Genomic DNA, 17,615 nt, shown 5'->3' with positions numbered 1-17,615 from the left:
CTATGAAATGTGTATCAGTCAGCTAAAAGTCTCAAGCGAACTTTTTACACTCCATTCAATTTTCCGCCCCGGGCCTCCGACGACCTTAGTCCGCCACTGCTACTGGGCAAGTGGGCACTTGAATAGTTAAACAGTTGGAGCACAAAATTTTTTCTAATATACATAAAAAATACAGACGTATTTTTGTAGAAAATATTTTGTTTTCAATCTTAACCTTTTAGCTTCCGATTAATAACTAATCTCATCTCTTGACATCCTGCAGAATGGTGAGAAAAACCAATCAGTGGTTATATCAGGAGAGAGTGGGGCCGGTAAGACGGAGACGACAAAATTGATACTGCAGTACCTTTGCGCGGCTGGCGGCCAGGCGTCGTGGGCTGAACAGCAGATCCTTGAGGCTAACACTGTGTTGGAAGCTTTCGGTAAATATAAACTGATGTATTACACAAATGACGTACATATGACCCAAATTTCGTAGTGTCGTCGTTTCGTGTGGCAACGCATCTGTGATCATCTTTAGGTGGAAATCCAGGTCTATATGGATTACAGATGTTTTGGGGAACAGTGTATGATTCACATTCAATACAATATATATTCAATTCAATATATGGGCATTGGGCGTAATACAAATAAAATGAGTTTTAACTTTTAATACCTGCTCTAACGGTAAAGTCCTCTTCAATAACCTCGGCACTAAAAGAACTCGCTAGTTTTTGTTTACTTTAAGCCAAGTCTAAATTAATAATTGGCACCGATTTGTTTGATTCATTTTGAATTGCCTCATACTATTGTTCTTGTCAATTATTCGATATTCCATATACCATGTAACTGGTTGGATCATAATCATTGAATCACGAACGAGATATTTCTCAGAGCTCGTTACACGGTCCCCTCACCGTGACGCACGGACAGACTTCACGGTTGACTTGGATGTTAGAAAAAATGTAGGAAATACAAAATTACGTTCGCTTACAATATACGCTTACTGGCAATTATAAATTGAATGAGGCTACAAGTTTTTTTCGTTACTCTGTTTATAGATTGGTCTGAATCAATAAGCACTTAGGAAAGGGATATAAAATTCGACTTTGATATTTAAATCCCGACAACACCTGTGGCTTTTTAACACGCTTTTATTGTAGCTATATTCATCCGCGGCATTTAGCAACTGAAAGGATATAAGGAATATTAATTTCGGAGCCTTAAAATTTACCAGCCACATTGGTAGAACTTTATATACATCAAAACGATGAATTAAAATGTATGTTCTAATTCACCTCTTTATGTACTATGTATTTGCTCTATATATGCATAACATATAATTTAGAGAAATCTAGTGTGAAAATAAAAGTGTAGAAAACGTAATTTTATTTTTTAGGTAACGCAAAAACAGTTCGCAACGACAACTCGTCCCGTTTCGGCAAGTTCGTGGAAGTGCGATTGGACCATCGGGGCGGGATCCGCGGCGCCGTCCTCAGGGACTTCCTGCTGGAGCGCGCCAGGATCACCGGCCCTGCGCCCAGAGAGACTAACTACCATGTGTTCTATCAACTGGTTGAAGGCGCGAAAGTAAGTGTTTACTATTGACGAAAATTAGAATGACTCCGTAGGGACCGATGAAATGCTCATGCATATAAAGGTCACTAAGATATCGTCGATTTCGAATATCCACAATTTTCTTTTAAGTTTTTATCTTAATCTATATTATTTGTACTGGTCATTATTTCAAGCAGAAAGTACGTGATTCAGTCCACGCCTGAAATGGCTTAACAATTAAATAATTTTAATGAGTGGACTTGGACAAATTCAGACATTTTTTGATTTGACATTTAGATATCTTTGTTTAATAATTTCATTTGTTATTCGAGTCCGTAGTTCCGAAGCGCCGTATTTTGACCATTTTTTCGCCATTTTTCAGCACAACGCGGAACTCCGCAACACCCTACGTCTGCGCGACGGCGTCAACTTCAAGTACCTGCGACCTGAAGACGATGAGGCTCGTAAAGGGCGCGGTGGTGAGCAGGGCAAGCTGGAGGCGCTGCAGCTCGCGCTCACTGTGCTGCAGGTCCCGCCGCATATGTGCGAGGGATTGTTTAAAGTCCTGGCCGCTGTGCTCTGGCTCGGCAATGTGCAGTTTCAGGTGAGAGGATTTGAGGTCTTGTATTTTTGTATGTGTAATGGTGTAATGGGGAAATGAATGTTAATCTGTCCCCAATTCCCCATATATTGGTCTCCTATATTAAAGAATCCTTTTAAAAGATGCGTTAGATATAGTAGATAAATATAATGTTATAGCTATAAAGGTTAAAATACAATTTCATATTATCGTAAGCTAAAGGATGATATTCTTTAAAAACCCAAGTTAAAGCTTTATTGTTTTGTCGGAAATGAGTCATTGTAACGATTATGTTTGTCTAGAATTTGGATTTCCCAAATGCTACAATTTTTCAGATATCTATGTCCCAAAAACGATCGTAACTTCATCGATTCTTTGCACTAATTTCAGGATATCGATGGTGAACGTACTACATTAGCACCAGAAGACGCGGAAGCGGTAGATGCAGTGGCTACTCTTCTGGGGCTACAACCCCCCACAGCACAAAGGGTGCTATTAGAACGGCAGATAAACGTGCGGGGAAACGTGACGGATATACCATTGCGGCTGCATGAGGTAAATTGTTTTTATAATGATATTTAATTTTACTTCATTTTGAGTAATTCATGTCAATGTTAATAATTAAATGATATGTAGATGCATGGATATAAAATTCATTCATTCTTAAAAAAACATTATTTATGACAAACATACACTGGCTTTATTAGCAGGGGGCAATTTACGTTTTTCATTTTTCATAGTACAGTAGATATAAGTAACTATCCTGGATAAGAATTCCAAATAAGTGAAAATCTATTTTGATGAACATCGATCGTTATATTAACATTATTAAACGTGTGTATTATTAAAGGAAATATTGTTTTTGTTTTCCTTTTTATGTTAAATCACAAATCACAAATTTGAATACACAGAAATATATATAATTCGTGTGTACTTATATTACAGGCCCGTGAAAACCGTCACGCGATGGCCCGTGCGCTATACGCTCGCACGTTTGCGTGGCTCGTGCGTCACGTGAACAGCTGTTCGGCGCCCGGCCGCGAGGCGAGGCGGGCGTTAGGCGTGCTCGATATCTTCGGCTTCGAGAACTTCGCGTCGAACTCCCTAGAGCAACTGTGTATAAACTACGCTAACGAGAAGCTTCATATGTTCTTTAATAATTATGTGTTCGCGCTCGAACAAGAAATAGTGAGTATGCCGTTATAAGTACGTATAATATAATATACAAAGTATCAGATTAGTGCATATTAATCGCATATATTCAAAAACATACTGATAAATATTGATTAGTACAAGTATAGGCTCCAATCCTTGCTGTTTGTTATAAATTTATAATACTCAGAGGTAGTTTTCAGTAAATATTTTTAGCAAGAAATAACATATAAATTACTCTGTATTTTCCAGTACCGACAGGAAGGCATCAAGTACAACAGGATTCAGTTCACTGACAATGCAGCCTGCCTGGAATTATTGGAGAAGCCACCAAGAAGTCTTCTCAAATTGCTCAGTGAGCAGTGTCACATGCCTAAGGTAAGCTTTATACTATCTTAGTTAGGACATTTAGAAGTTAGACACAAATAATAACTAGATCTACGCTTATAATTCTAGTGCCATGAACAAATATTGAGCCAGAATAGACAATTATCCTAATTTGACATTTGTTTTCCTGATCTGGTCTGTATAGTATTAATAAAAAAAATCTCCTCAGATGTATATAAATTTAAAATTATCAATACAACGTCATAAAATAGACCGAAAAGCTTACTTACAAACCCACTTTATACCTTGTTTATTAACGAGATAAAAAACTTGTACACAAATTTAAATGATGATAACTTTATATCAAACAAAGACTACTTTACCAACATTAATTGCAGGGTTCAGACGGCGCGTACCTAACGAACATCCAGGGCGAGTTCGGCGAGCACCAGAGCTTCGTGAAGGGCTCCCGTCGCAAGTGGGAGGAGGAGTTCGGCGTGCAGCACTACGCGGGCGCCGTCACGTACAGCGTGCACGGCTTCGTCGACAAGAACCGCGATACGCAACAGGACGCGTTTATCGATCATCTAAGTCGATCTGCTAATCCGTTTGTGAGGGAGTTGGCGGATTATGTGCAGGACTTGGCGCCTCCGGGACATGTAAGTTCACTTAATTTACTCGTTTCTTTTAATAAGCATTACCGAACTGAAGCTTTATGAACTATTGCATACCGTAATAAACTGTTCAAAATTATGATGAAAAGAGCTCTTCAAATGACGTTGGTGCTACAGACGAAGGTGATTAGTTTGTCAATATTTGGTCTACTGACCTACTTTATTCTAATTCTTATTTACCATACCTCTGTTACTTATTCCTATTCTCTACCTGTATTCAGACTACTTTTAGTAATCGAAAAACCAATCTAAACCCATATTTATTATAATAAAATATTCATAATTGTCTTAGTAGTACAAAATTTTACAATTGATTATAGTAAAGTATTAATTTTTTCAACTAATTAAATACTTGTTTTAGGATATTTCGCTATCGAGTCCCGGTTCGGCGGGGACAACACAACGCGGCACTTCCAAGGGCCGCCCGACTGTCGTAGATACGTTCAGGGCACAACTGCAGTCTCTTGTCGATATGCTACAAGTCACCGATGTATGGTTAGTACATAATCTTACTCATTGTTCGTACCTGGATATGTTTGTTTTATATTAAGAACAGCAAATGTTTAAGTATCATTTTATTTCTATAAACTAAATCGAAATTTATCGAGTAGTTTGTATGTGACAAACGTTGAAACTAACTGTTGCCCACTAGATGGCGCTGTACACATATTTTTTATTTCCTCAAATAAATATAAGCTATAAATGCATTAAACTTCAATTAATTCAGTAATTTTGCGTAACAGGTATACAAATAAACTTTTATTTACCATTCAACAACATTATACTTTCAACACTAGATGGCGTCATACACACATAACTATTCTATGTTGATATTCGAATTCCCAGGTACGTCCGCTGCATAAAACCAAACGAGAACAAAGTGGCGGGCAAGTACAGTGAGCAGTTAGTGCTGGAGCAGCTGCGCTACCTCGGCATGAACGAGATCGTGAAGATCCGCCGCGACGGCTACCCCGTGCACCTGCCGACGCCGATGTTCCAGGCGAGATACAGATGCCTGTTGCAGCATCCAAGACCGAGCGCACCTGATATAGCGTGAGTGGTGTTTTGATGCATTCCTACATGACTATTACTAGTCTAGTACTATCAATGAATATTTTTGTGCTTCGTTACGCACGTCAAACAGTCAATTTAAGTTTTTATACCGATAAAATGTAGCCCGTTTTATGTTATCAGCTTTGCCTAACCAGGACAATCAATATCCAGTTTCGTCGATCGAATTTGTATTAACCCGGTATTTTTAAGTACAGCTCTTCAGACCCCAGGCTTCTTAAAGCAATAGAAAGGACCGGTCAGACATTATTATTAGGTATAATAAGAAACTAATAGGCGTAATCTTTAATGGTTTTCGTTTCTTTTTTTATTGCAGATCAATAACAGCTCTAGTAAATGCGCCACAGGACGACTGGCAGATTGGCCACACGAAGATATTCATGAGAAGCTCCGTGCATTCCCCACTTGAGGCTAAGCGAAATATGCTATTACAGTCCTCTGCTCTGCTCATACAGAAAGTGAGTACTAATCTTTATTACTTAAAGAATGGAATTAATAGTAAAAGACTGACAAAATGATACTACTCATAACTTCCAGTATGGTTGCATTAGTACTAAATGTAAAAGTTAATTAAATTAACAATTATAATTGAGTGGTAATATTAGAAATATCTATAAATATAGTGTAATTGTAAATGGCTAAACGAATATAGATAGTATATTCACGCAGAGATTCTTTACGGTTTGTCCGATTTTACACGCAATTTAAGCTTCATACTAAGTGTAACTTTAATAACATGTATAACACATGTCCGTATGTGTATTTTTATTGCACTTATTCCTTCCTCCCTTCCTTCGGTCGTTCGCTCACAGCTGAGCATCGTGATGACCCGCCTCAGTCTTTTTTCGTACGAGCTCCCGCCATTAGTGGCGGTTGGTGACACCGTGCAAGCATCGTTGACCTTGGCATCCAGTTGCTCGTTTATCTGATCCGACCACCTCGGGATCCGCCCCCTAGGTCTTTTGCCTTCTACCTTTCCAGTTATAATTATATAAGTAAATATAAGTATCTCCAGGTTGTTAGCGGACTTATTAATGAACGATGCCTGCGGCTTCGTTCGCGTTACGAAGTAATATTTCATCCCCTATTTTATCCCCTTGGGGGTAGAATTGATCAAAATCCTTTCTTAGCGGATGCCTACGTCATAACATCTACCTGCATGCCAAATTTCAGCCCGATCCGTCCACTGGTTGATAGATCACTATGTCAGTCAGTCACCTTTGAGTTTTATATATTTGGACGTATTATTAATCGTACGTTCCCCGTCCCAGTGGTACAAGGGCACGCTGAAGCGTCGCCAGTACGTGACGTGGCGGCGCGCGGCGGTGGTGCTGCAGGCGGCGTGGCGCGGCTGGTGCGAGCGCGCCGCCTTCCTGCGGCTGCGACGCGCCGCGCTCACGCTGCAGCGGCATCTGAGAGGCGCCTTCGCTAGGGAGGTGGCCGCTGCGTTGAGGGAAATGAAGCGGGTGAACGAGGAGATGAAGATACGCGAGGAGAGAAATAGGTGGGTATCGATTGTTCGTCTAGCCACTCTTAATTGCTGGGAGACTGAAACAATATAAAGATATATTGTAACTAGAATAGCTAAAAGTCTAACATGAAAAGTTGCTCCTTTGCGTGTTATACTTTTTTAGCCTTTCCAGTTTCCGACCATATAATAAAAATCGGATATTGAAAAAAAAATAGGTCATGAACTACGTTACCTACTCATTGTAAATGAGTAAATAAAAGGAGGAAAATTATGGACAATATCGCAAAAAAAATTAATGGTATGGCTTAACAATATTTTTAAATTAAAATGGTATAAATAGGACGCTCGTTATATATAGAGTGTGTTACATGAACTACTACTAGATATTTCAATTTATATAACGTTCTCAAAATAATAGTAATGGTATTACTACTACCTTAGACTATGTTTTACTATCGAATACATAATCTAAATAGACTCCTAATTTTCCGACAGCCTCGCGGAGAAAGCGGACCAGGAGCGCGCCGAGCTCGAGAGCATGGCGGACCAACTCCGCGGCATATCGTGCGGCGCCCGCGCGGACTCGGTCAATCTGGACAACCTGTTCGACTTCCTCGCGGACGTGCCGGCGCAGCGCGGCGCGCCCGACGGCCAGTCCGCGCACCAGCCGACCATCGCGGAGATTGGAGATTCCATGGAGCGGCTCGCGGATGATCTGCACCACGAGGTAAATGCTTTGGTACTGCTTTTGATTTTTAGATACTCTTCAACGCACTGGATGTCTTTGGGACAAAAAATATATACGTAACACGCGGCGCGACCAACGGCCAGCCCGCGCACCATCCGACAATCGCGGAGATAGGAGACTCCATGGACCGGCTCGCGGACGATCTGCACCACGAGGTAGAGTCCGCGCCAAACTGCTAGTTCGCTCTTAATATAGAAACGAGTTGCGTCGCAACAGCAAATTGTAGATAGTATCGGGACGAAGACATCTCAGCACAGCCCGGCACCCGTTCACTGCCCGCTCTCGCCCGCGGATACATAGGCGCGTTAGTGTGCCCGTATACGTTGTGATTTAAAAATAAAATAATTTTATAGGCCTAGACATAAACCCAGTAGTTTTTACTTCTTTACATTTTCAACTCAGCGTCTCATTACAGTTCCACTAAAATAGAAAATAGTTTCTTTTAACAAAATTTTTAATTTATACTTTCAGTTGGAACACGTCCTTGCAGCGGAGATGGACGAACTCAGTAAGGCGGAGACAGAAGCGCAACGCAAACCCGACGGAGCGCCCTCCGAATCTATCCCTCCTCCGCCCCCGTCATCCCTCCCCTTGCAATCGATCCTTCAACCGGCAACACCGGTCAGCAACGCTACAAGTTTGACGTCGTCCATGAACGGTGTAATCACGTCGAATGGCATGACGCCGGTGTCCAACGGTGACGTGATGACGTCATCGCTAATCTTACCCCCGCCTCCGCCGGAGGAGCCGCCGGAAGAGTACCCCGACTTCCCGCCGCCACCTGTATGCTCGTTGCCGGAACCAGCTGGGCCTCCGCCACCGCCGCCTACTGTTAAAGGTATGTCTTTATACCTATTAGCGAATAAAAACCTTTTAGGAGATTTTGGAACCCGATAATACAAAGATTTTTTAAGTTTAAGCTTTCTTTTGATCAAAACAATTGACTTCTACGCCAATTTATTTAAGTTGTGAAGGAAGTGAAGGAAACGAGGTGTAAAACTATTTCTCGAATAATGAAATGCAAATTTTCCGTATATCTTAACTTTGTTTGAGAGAAAATAGGATTAAACTCTATGTATGTATTTTGTCAAAGTTATAAATGATCGACAGTGAGTAAATCTCAAAAACTCTTCCAGACACGACCCCACCAGAGCTTACAAACGGCATTATTCCCAACGGCAAAGTGTGTGTGATAAAGGGCAAGGAGCCAATATACGAGTCAGTAATCCCGCGGCCCAACGGTGAGCCCGCGCCGCCCTTATCGCCGCCGCCTCCGCCTCTAATACCCCCAGAAACTAACGGGTGAGTTTGTATTCATAAGTATATTTGTGTTGTTTTCTACGACTATAATACAGTCTTCCACTAAGATGTTCCGTATTGTGGACGCCACAAGGAAATACAATTATACAAACATCCAAAAACAGAAAAGAAATCGAAATTCATTACTTAGGAGCTTGGCCGTAGATCAAACTATGAAGTCTCTACGTTACATAAATAGAAAATCTTTATAAATACGCTCTATTTAAAAACGACAATGATTAGCAATGCACGTGATACATCATGGAATCCCTGAAGTACTGCGAGCTCTTCAATTTTGTCATGAAATTCAATTTGTCTTCCAGATTCTCAAACAAAGAAGAGATGGAAACATCAGAGGTGCCACTGCCGCCGCTGCCAAGCAACGTAACTTCGCCAGAGGTTGTGGAATCTCCACCGGTGCCAATGGACACTTGCATCAGTCCACCGCCTATGATGAATGGAGATGCTATTAATGTAAGCGACACACTTACACGCAAATTACAATTAGTCGGAATACTATATTCATACACAAAGCCTTATAATGATGAGATTTTATGCCACGTAAAATTGTTGTTTTAAGTGTTCAACTTTTATTTGTATATGTGATAATAGAGAAATTTAAACTATTTTATACAAATCGATCGTTTAAATATTTAAAGAATATTTTTGTTCTAATTAACCATTACACCCCACTTACATATTTTGGCACCGTTAATATCTACACACATTGAACGTATAAGATACGGATCGCGCCATTTTTTTTCTATATTATATTCAACAGGCACGGCCCCTTGGGGACGGTTAAGCTAAATACAAATACGTTAATATTTCGTCTTCAGTTTTTTTCGGTTCGTTCGTAATATTTCGTTTTCAGTTTTTTTTATATTTTGTGTAATTTTATTTCTTAAGAAAATTTAGTCAATAAGTTCATAATTAAGTTTGTGTTTCCATATGTGTATTTTTGGATTTCATTGTTTATTGTGTGTTATAATTTGTTGTTGTTGCTTAAGTTCTTGAAATAAATAATCTATCTATCTATCTATCTATCTATCTAATACACATAAATACGTTTCACACTCTCTGTTTGTAAATGTACCCTTACTTACCCGGGAATCAAACCCCCACAGAGTACGGAGCGCGTGGCGCGGCGCAAGGAGCGCGTGGAGCGGCGGCTGCACCAGCTGGAGGCGCCGCCCGCGCAGCAGCCGCCGCCCGCGCCCGACGACGCCACCGACCTCAGCGAGTTCGCCAAGCTCTACTTTAATGATCATCCGCGATCGCCTGAAGGTAGAGTATTATATTAAAGGCTTGTAAATCCCTTTATATTTCAGAAAACGAGCTAAAACAATATAAATGAATACGGCGTTGTATCGTAACAGGTTAATAGTGTCGTATGTATGTATATTATTCCAAACAAATGCAAGCATGCAGTCCACCTGTTGGTAATTGGCTACTGCCGCCCATGGACATCTGTAATCCACCCCAGATAGATTAGATATTCCTACCTGAGGTCGGCCACAGATGCGCCTCTACCCCTGAGTACTAAGCTGGAACGCCTCGGAAAAGTATCTCTCTTACCACATCATTCAAACCAGAACACAGCACTGCTTAACACTGCTGTTATGAGGCTGAAATAGATGTTTTTTTTTTTATAATATAGGAGTAGCAGACGAGCATGCAGTCCACCTGATGGTAAGTGGCTACTGCCGCCCATGGACATCTGTAATCAACTCCAGATAGGATTAGATATACCTACCTGAGGTCGGCCACAGATGCGCTGCTACCCCTGAGGACTAAGCTGGAATGCCTCGGAAAAGTATGACTCCCTTACCACACCCTTCAAAACGGAACACAGCAGCGCTTAACACTGATGTTATTAAGCAGAAATAGGTGTGGCGGTGGTGCCGCCGGAGTCGAACCACAAATGGTAGAACCCTACCACCTTCAGCAAATTATAATGATGTTTATGTTAATTAATATACAGTATACATAATGTACTTTTCCCTTTCTAGGAACGATAATGGCAACATTAACGCGAAAGAGCAAATCAATGGAGCTACTGACCAAAGAAGAAATGATAACATACCACAAGGGCAATAACATACCCACTTCACACATACAGCTGCACGATCCGGAGAGTGTCACCGCGGCTGTTAATATATTCCGGGTACATATTTTATTCAATTTACATTCGTTCAGCTTCAAAACCCGTTTGGGCCCATTTTGACACGGTCACTAACAATAATGTCCGCGCGACTGTTTCAATAAGATTATATGCTTTACTTTAGGAGTTCAAAATATAATCTTAAAAGTACCGACCAGTGTTCTATAAGACACTTGTATTTTTTTTTAATCCTTTATATTATAATGTCGATATGCAGCTGTGATTACTCAGCATTAAGTGGACTATTATGTAGTGAAAACAAGCTACAATAAAATCCAATTATATTCAATTAATGTTATAAATTACTTTTTAGGATCTTTGCCGGTATATGAGGGGTGAACTAACAGCCGACAAGGAAACTCAAGTCATTCAATCGTTGATCGGAAAGGGTTTAGAACGTGAGGAGCTTCGAGACGAAATTCTTGTGCAGTGTGTTAGACAAGTGAGTCAGTAAATTACTTTACTAAATTAATGCAGGATAAGTGAAATTTGTTTCAAAACGATGTTTCTTGAACGCAAATTGGGCAATGAGCTTTGTTACTTATTGGTGATTTATATATTATTATTTCTGAAAATTATATAATGGATATATTGAAATAATCGTAGAAATTCGCAATCCACACAATCCACATTCGCAATCCCACAAACCACTCTTACACGTTAATCCCCCCCTCCAGATAACGGAGTGTCCGGTGGAGGAGTGGGCGGAGCGCGTGTGGCTGATCCTGTGCCTGTGCGCGGTGGCGTGGCAGCCGAGCCGCGGGCTGGTGCGCTACTACTGCGCGTGGCTGCGGGCGCGCGCGCGGCCGCCGCCCGGCTCGCCCGCCTCGCCCGACCCCGCGCTCGGCTCCGTCGCCGCGGGCGCCCGCGCCGCGCACTGTGCGCAGTGGTGCCTCGACAACTGTCGTGGTGCTGCGCCGCGACTGCTGCCGCCGAGTACGGTGGAGATCGCGGTATGTATTTGGAAAATTCACATTTTTAAAGCCGCCTGTCTTGTCCGACCCCGCGCTTGGCACCGTCGCCGCGGACGCCCGCGCGGCGCACTGTGCGCAGTGATGCCTCGACAAGTGTCGTGGTGCTGCGCCGCGGTTGCTGCCGCCGAATACGGTGGAGATCGCGGTATGTATTTGGAAGACAATTACTTATAAAAACGCTGTCTCCGTATAGTTTTAAATAAAACTACCATCTACCTACATTTGTAATTTGTTTTACTGTCGCCGGTACATGTTTCAATTGATTTTAATTTTGTCTTCATGTTGTAAATTGAAGTTGCATATGCGCATAATTTCAGAACTTTATATACAAATGTTTCTTTTGCTCAAAAATATATTTTAAAAACAATAGTGAATTACTTCATTTGCATATGTCTACTTCCGAAAATAAAAAACTTAATATGTTGAGTTTTATCCTTTTTTCGGATGTTATTAATTTTCGCATAAAAATTGTTTTGTTACATTACAACATCCGAATCCAACATTTTTTCGAAGCATAAAATGACCGCAAGAACTATCCATAACTTACTAATTTCCATAATTCGTTACAGGCGATGCGCCGCCTCGGCACGATAGTGTGCCGCTTCTTCTTCCTGGACGGTCGCACGAAGGCGATCGACGTGCACCCGGCGGACACGGCGGCGGCGGCGGCGGCGCGCCTCGCGGACAAGCTCGCGCTCGGCGGCAGCGCGCGCGCCGGCTGGGCGGTGTACCAACAGCGCGCTAATACAGAGGAGCATGTGCGCGCTACGCACTATTTGTATGATGTTATCGCTGCCTGGGAAATGTTAGTGGTTTTTTATATACATTTTTTCTTTTAATTGGCCGTGTAGCTGTAGATAATGTCTAACTGATGTTGAGCGGTGATAACTGATCACAATTTGAATAGCAGTATCTCGTATCAAGCAAGATCGGTTAAGTACATATATGCTGGGGAAATCATGTAAATATCGTCTCTTGGGACATTAGTTAAAAACATTGTAAAGAAGAAAATAATGCAATCGTAAGGTCGGTCGTGACTGCAACGTTGAGCTGTGGAACCTATATTAAAGTATTCCATTTAATAAGGGCAATATTAACTTTTAATATTTCATGCATAACCTAATATTCAGGTATATAACATTTCAAATGTGTTATAAGTTGTCAATTTATGAATGTATTCGTTTGTATAGGCAACAAGGTCCAGGAGGTGGTTCAGCGGACAACCGTTTCGTGTTCAAGCGGCGGTTATTCCGCGGTGGGCGGGAACTGCCGCACGATCCCGTCGAAGTGGCGCTCCTGTACGCGCAAGCCGTGCACAGTGTTGTTAAGGTACCTCAAGACAAAAATATTTCTTTATTGTCACGTGTGTAGAGACCCTTAGTCGGCTCTAAAGAAAATCATTTCGAACCGGAAAGAAAAAAGCTCTTAAGTGTTGAATAAAAAAAGAAACTAACACTTAAATGACTGCGCTAAAAAGAGACTGATTACAGGATGTACCGGAGTTGTACATGTAGGTTTTGTAACCATCGCTCCGGGATTGGGTCTAGAGAGGTGGCAAACTCGCTGTAGTGAGGGCCAATAACAAGTGCACTATTCGAGAAAAGCCGTATACTCAGCCGTATTCCAAAATATTTATGTTATATTTTAGGATGCGCAGTATTACCACTTATGCCCAGTAACTTTGAAAAGGGTATACACCAGTACCCCAAGCAGATATCCCGATAACGATGATTGATTACATCCCGTCGTTTCAGATGGACGAGTTCCCGGTGTCGGAGAAGGTGGCGCTGCAGCTGGCGGGGCTGCAGGCGCAGGTGGCGCTCGGCGAGCCGCCGCCGAGCCCGCCGCCGCCGCACACGCGCGCGTACTACTCTCACCCCGATCAGTTCCTGCCGCCGAGGATCGCGAGGACGAGGCCGGCGCATCAGTGGGTACGTTGTGAGAATGTCTAAGAGTAGTAGGTATAGTCTACAATGACACACGTTGAGCCGCCGCCGAGGTCCAACAATCAGCTAATACGTTAGTGTAGAGTTTAACGTACAGCTTGCCCTGAGCTTTGCCTTGCCAGCTCAATAAATATTATACCCTCAAGAGCTCTTACAAATAGTGCATCTATTTTTCTGTCACTTGACTAAATTTTGTTCACTGAGTTCACACTCCACACACTGCAGTAAGTTCAATATCTATTAGGAGTATTTTTGTTTATTTTATCTGTTCTTATTGCAGCAGTGTTCCCAATACTGTAAATTTTGAACGAAAAAGTGGGCATCCTTAGATGTTTCATTATACCCCAATAATTGCACCACATAATATTAATTGTATATTACCAGGCCACGATCCTAGCGCAAGCGCACCGGCAATACGGCGCCGGGAGAGCCGAGCTGACCGCTAAAGCGTTGTACCTGTCCTGCGTGATGCAGTATCCCCTGTATGGAGTCACGCTGTTCCCGGTCACTTACAAAGGTTATTGGGCTCATGGTAAGTTATAACTTGATAGATATATTGACTTTTTTGAGGCGTTCCAGCTTAGTCCTCAGGGGTAGCGGCACATCTGTGGCCAACCTCAGGTAGGAATATCTAATCCTATCTGGGGTTAATTACAGATGTCCATGGGCGGCAGTAGCCACTTACCATCAGGTGGACTGTATGCTCATCTGCTACTCCTATATTATAAAAAAAAAACCGTTGAATGAAGATATGTTTCAATAGAGAGCTTTTCGGTTTGCACTTTTATTTTTACGTGCATATGAAAGTATGTCATAATATGCGATGAACAAAATTAAGTTATTTTTAAAACATTCGTAAAATTACTAATGCAAAAATATTTTATTGTATGAACCGAGCAATGCACAGGATATAGATAAAAATATTTATTATAGGTCCGAACGTACTCCTGGGCGTGGGTGCGGAGGGCGTGGTCTTAGTCCGGCCGGCTGACAAGGTGGTGCTAGCGGAGTACCCGTACAGCAACATCGCCGCGCTTCTCATGGACCCCGTAGACAATGGACTAACCATTAGTCTTACACATCATGGCCAGCACGACGGATTAAGGTTAGTCTAATTATTCATAATAATTATTGAAACGTGTTTTTATTATTTTTTAATGTTTTCAATTGCTTTAAAAGTATTTTTTTTCTTTAGGATACGTAGGTAATGATTTATAAATAAGTGTTTTTTGAACCATTTTAATTTGTGTTTTCGTCTGTTGCGAAGATTACATATGTTATGTAAGTAAAACAATTGAAGAATTAAATTACATTACATTAAAAAGAAAAATATAATAGGACAAAACTTTACCACAGTAAGATTGTAAACCTTGACGATTAATATCAATGTGTCCTAATGCAATGTATATATTTTAGTCTTAAGCTCTTATGAGCAGAATAAAAATTGACTCCTCCTCAAACATATATGACGCTAGATAATCTTATTATCTTATCGTGAAGCGTAAAAGATAACAGAGATATAAAGTGCGTGGTACGTTTGCCAGGTGCATAGTGCTGGAGTGCGTGCAGAAGCAGGAGGCGGCGTGGCTGATGGCGGCGTACAGCCCGACGCTGGCGCACGGGCTGGCGGAGGAGGCGCCGCGCCGCGCCGCGCCCGCCAGCGAGCGCGCGCGCCTGGCCGCCGCGCTGCGCTCCGCCCGCCGCGCGCTCGTCGACTCCGGCATGCTAAGGCGGCCGCCGGACCTCTCCGCGGGGGGATTCCTCAGAAACACGCTGCGAAGGTATGTCTTAGTGTAAACTAAAACGTAACAAATAAGTAATTATTTGTTACGTTTTTGCTAGCTTAGGCAAACATATCAGGATTTATGTCACGTATTTATTGTTATTTTCAATTTAACCGCGAACCACATAATGCAAGGTCAAAATGGGATCAGTTGATTTAACGATTAGTTTACAATATACATAGTATATTTTTTGTGTACTAACAAATATGTTAGTGTACAAAAAATAAGTAAAATAAATAGACAAAAAGAAATAACTTTACCGTGTCAGATTAAGCAAACACCGTTTGGAGCGTGTGCGGCTAGACATAGCGGCGGAGTCTCAGGGCGAGTCGTACAAGGGCTTCCCGGCCGCGTACTGGTGCTGGGCGCGCGGCCTGCCGCACAGCCTCACCAAGCTCAACGAGGCCGAGGAAGTCGCCGCCATGCAGATATTCAAGGTAAGATTTGGAATAATCGGCTACATAATTTGTTTGGCTACCGACTTGTTGTAATATGTGAGATATGTGTAAGCAATTTTCAATTTTATCGTTTGGGGAACTACTAGTATGTTTAAGATTGTTCTATGTGGGTTTTTAAGACTCAAAATAAAAACTAATAGATACGCAAGTTTCTTTTCGTTGTTGAAACAAGTAATATTTTTCGCAATTTTCACTTTAATTCGTTTAAAAAAATACAAATTACAGTTGCATCCAATTCGTAATCGAACTCGTTCGATTCCCCGCTAGGTAAATAGATTTTTTTTTCATAATTTAATGATACAGTTTTAGCTTTTCAGTTTCAGTTTTATCGTTTCAAAATCGGACTCTTAATTATTTTCAGCGTTTTTCGCTATTCCTTATAGTTTCGAATTTGGCCCTGAAGGCCCATTTGAAAAATTAACTATGTATAGTAAACTATGATAAAAGTATAAACCAATTGAACATCGACCCCCAGGACATAATGAGCCACGCGGGCCTGAGCAGCAACGAGGGCAGCACGTCCAACCTGTCGAACAGCACGAGCAGCCACGAGAGCGACAGCGACGACCGCGTGGCGCTCGCGCAGGCGCTGCTACAGCGCTGTCTGCAGAAGGACACGCTGCTCTGCGAGCTTTACATGCAGCTCATTAAGCAGGTCAGATGTCAAAATATCATATTAATAACATAACATAATAAATGAATAACAAAACTTATTAATAAAATAATTGTACTCGATATTATTATCCATTTTCTTTACATGTATATATTTTTTGTTATACGAAGCTGTGTTAGAGGGATAGGATAGGATAGGTCACCACGCTTCATATAATTTTTTTATCTACTCCTAATCTCGAATGGTATTATATATAAAATGTCCTACAAAGTTACATAACTATGGCAAGTATAGTTTTGTAACATTTTATATTCCACTGCTATGCACTAATTTATTTGCACGTCTGTGAAAAAGTCGTATATCGTGCTCTGATATGTTGCCTCAATGCGGATTGTTGCCTATCGGAATGGTGACGATGATACAATCAATGTAAAATTCAATAAAATGCCCTCTCCACTCAGACGACGGACCACCCGGAGCCGAGCTCGCGCGTGTCGTCGCGTCACTGGGCGCTGCTGTGCGCGGCGGTGGGCGCGGCGCTGCCGCCCGCGAAGCCGCTGCGCCGCCTGCTGCTCGCGCACCTGCGGTACCGCGGCGCCGCGCCCCACGCCACGGAGGAGGGGAAGTTTGCGCGACGTGCGGAACAGGTATGCGATGTGGAGTTTATGTTGGTTGTTGTTTTGAAGTGGAGGTTTACGCGCGTCGTTGTAAGGAAAAAGTACTGTTCGCTAAGGAAGTAGTTGCTTAAGGAGGGTAACAGCACAATTATAATATTTAATTTAATTATCGATTTATAGATATGATACTTTTAGATTTTG

The 17,615-nt window shown here is 41.9% G+C and overlaps 1 protein-coding gene across 1 annotated transcript in view; it reads left to right on the top strand.

The window, feature by feature from the left end:
• Positions 1–17,615, top strand: part of Myo81F (unconventional myosin 81F) — a 112,998-nt gene that overhangs the window by 91,138 nt on the left and 4,245 nt on the right. Inside the window, exons 6-33 of the mRNA XM_073073664.1 lie at positions 263–422; positions 1,379–1,569; positions 1,919–2,140; positions 2,507–2,671; positions 3,062–3,304; positions 3,521–3,646; positions 3,994–4,254; positions 4,631–4,764; positions 5,116–5,322; positions 5,657–5,798; positions 6,612–6,844; positions 7,307–7,538; positions 8,031–8,397; positions 8,696–8,861; positions 9,182–9,332; positions 9,986–10,145; positions 10,871–11,025; positions 11,336–11,464; positions 11,700–11,975; positions 12,566–12,801; positions 13,187–13,325; positions 13,751–13,927; positions 14,327–14,474; positions 14,876–15,047; positions 15,487–15,723; positions 15,995–16,163; positions 16,660–16,839; positions 17,259–17,444. Of these exons, the coding sequence (XP_072929765.1) occupies positions 263–422; positions 1,379–1,569; positions 1,919–2,140; positions 2,507–2,671; positions 3,062–3,304; positions 3,521–3,646; positions 3,994–4,254; positions 4,631–4,764; positions 5,116–5,322; positions 5,657–5,798; positions 6,612–6,844; positions 7,307–7,538; positions 8,031–8,397; positions 8,696–8,861; positions 9,182–9,332; positions 9,986–10,145; positions 10,871–11,025; positions 11,336–11,464; positions 11,700–11,975; positions 12,566–12,801; positions 13,187–13,325; positions 13,751–13,927; positions 14,327–14,474; positions 14,876–15,047; positions 15,487–15,723; positions 15,995–16,163; positions 16,660–16,839; positions 17,259–17,444 (5,364 nt within the window). The remainder of the gene's footprint in view (positions 1–262; positions 423–1,378; positions 1,570–1,918; positions 2,141–2,506; positions 2,672–3,061; positions 3,305–3,520; positions 3,647–3,993; positions 4,255–4,630; positions 4,765–5,115; positions 5,323–5,656; positions 5,799–6,611; positions 6,845–7,306; positions 7,539–8,030; positions 8,398–8,695; positions 8,862–9,181; positions 9,333–9,985; positions 10,146–10,870; positions 11,026–11,335; positions 11,465–11,699; positions 11,976–12,565; positions 12,802–13,186; positions 13,326–13,750; positions 13,928–14,326; positions 14,475–14,875; positions 15,048–15,486; positions 15,724–15,994; positions 16,164–16,659; positions 16,840–17,258; positions 17,445–17,615) is intronic.

The sequence above is a fragment of the Epargyreus clarus genome, unplaced genomic scaffold (assembly GCF_041222505.1).
Source record: "Epargyreus clarus isolate Ecla_fem2 unplaced genomic scaffold, WU_Ecla_fem_2.2 ptg000006l, whole genome shotgun sequence".
Lineage (NCBI taxonomy): Eukaryota > Metazoa > Arthropoda > Insecta > Lepidoptera > Hesperiidae > Epargyreus > Epargyreus clarus.
This window is presented reverse-complemented; position numbering and strand designations above follow the sequence as displayed.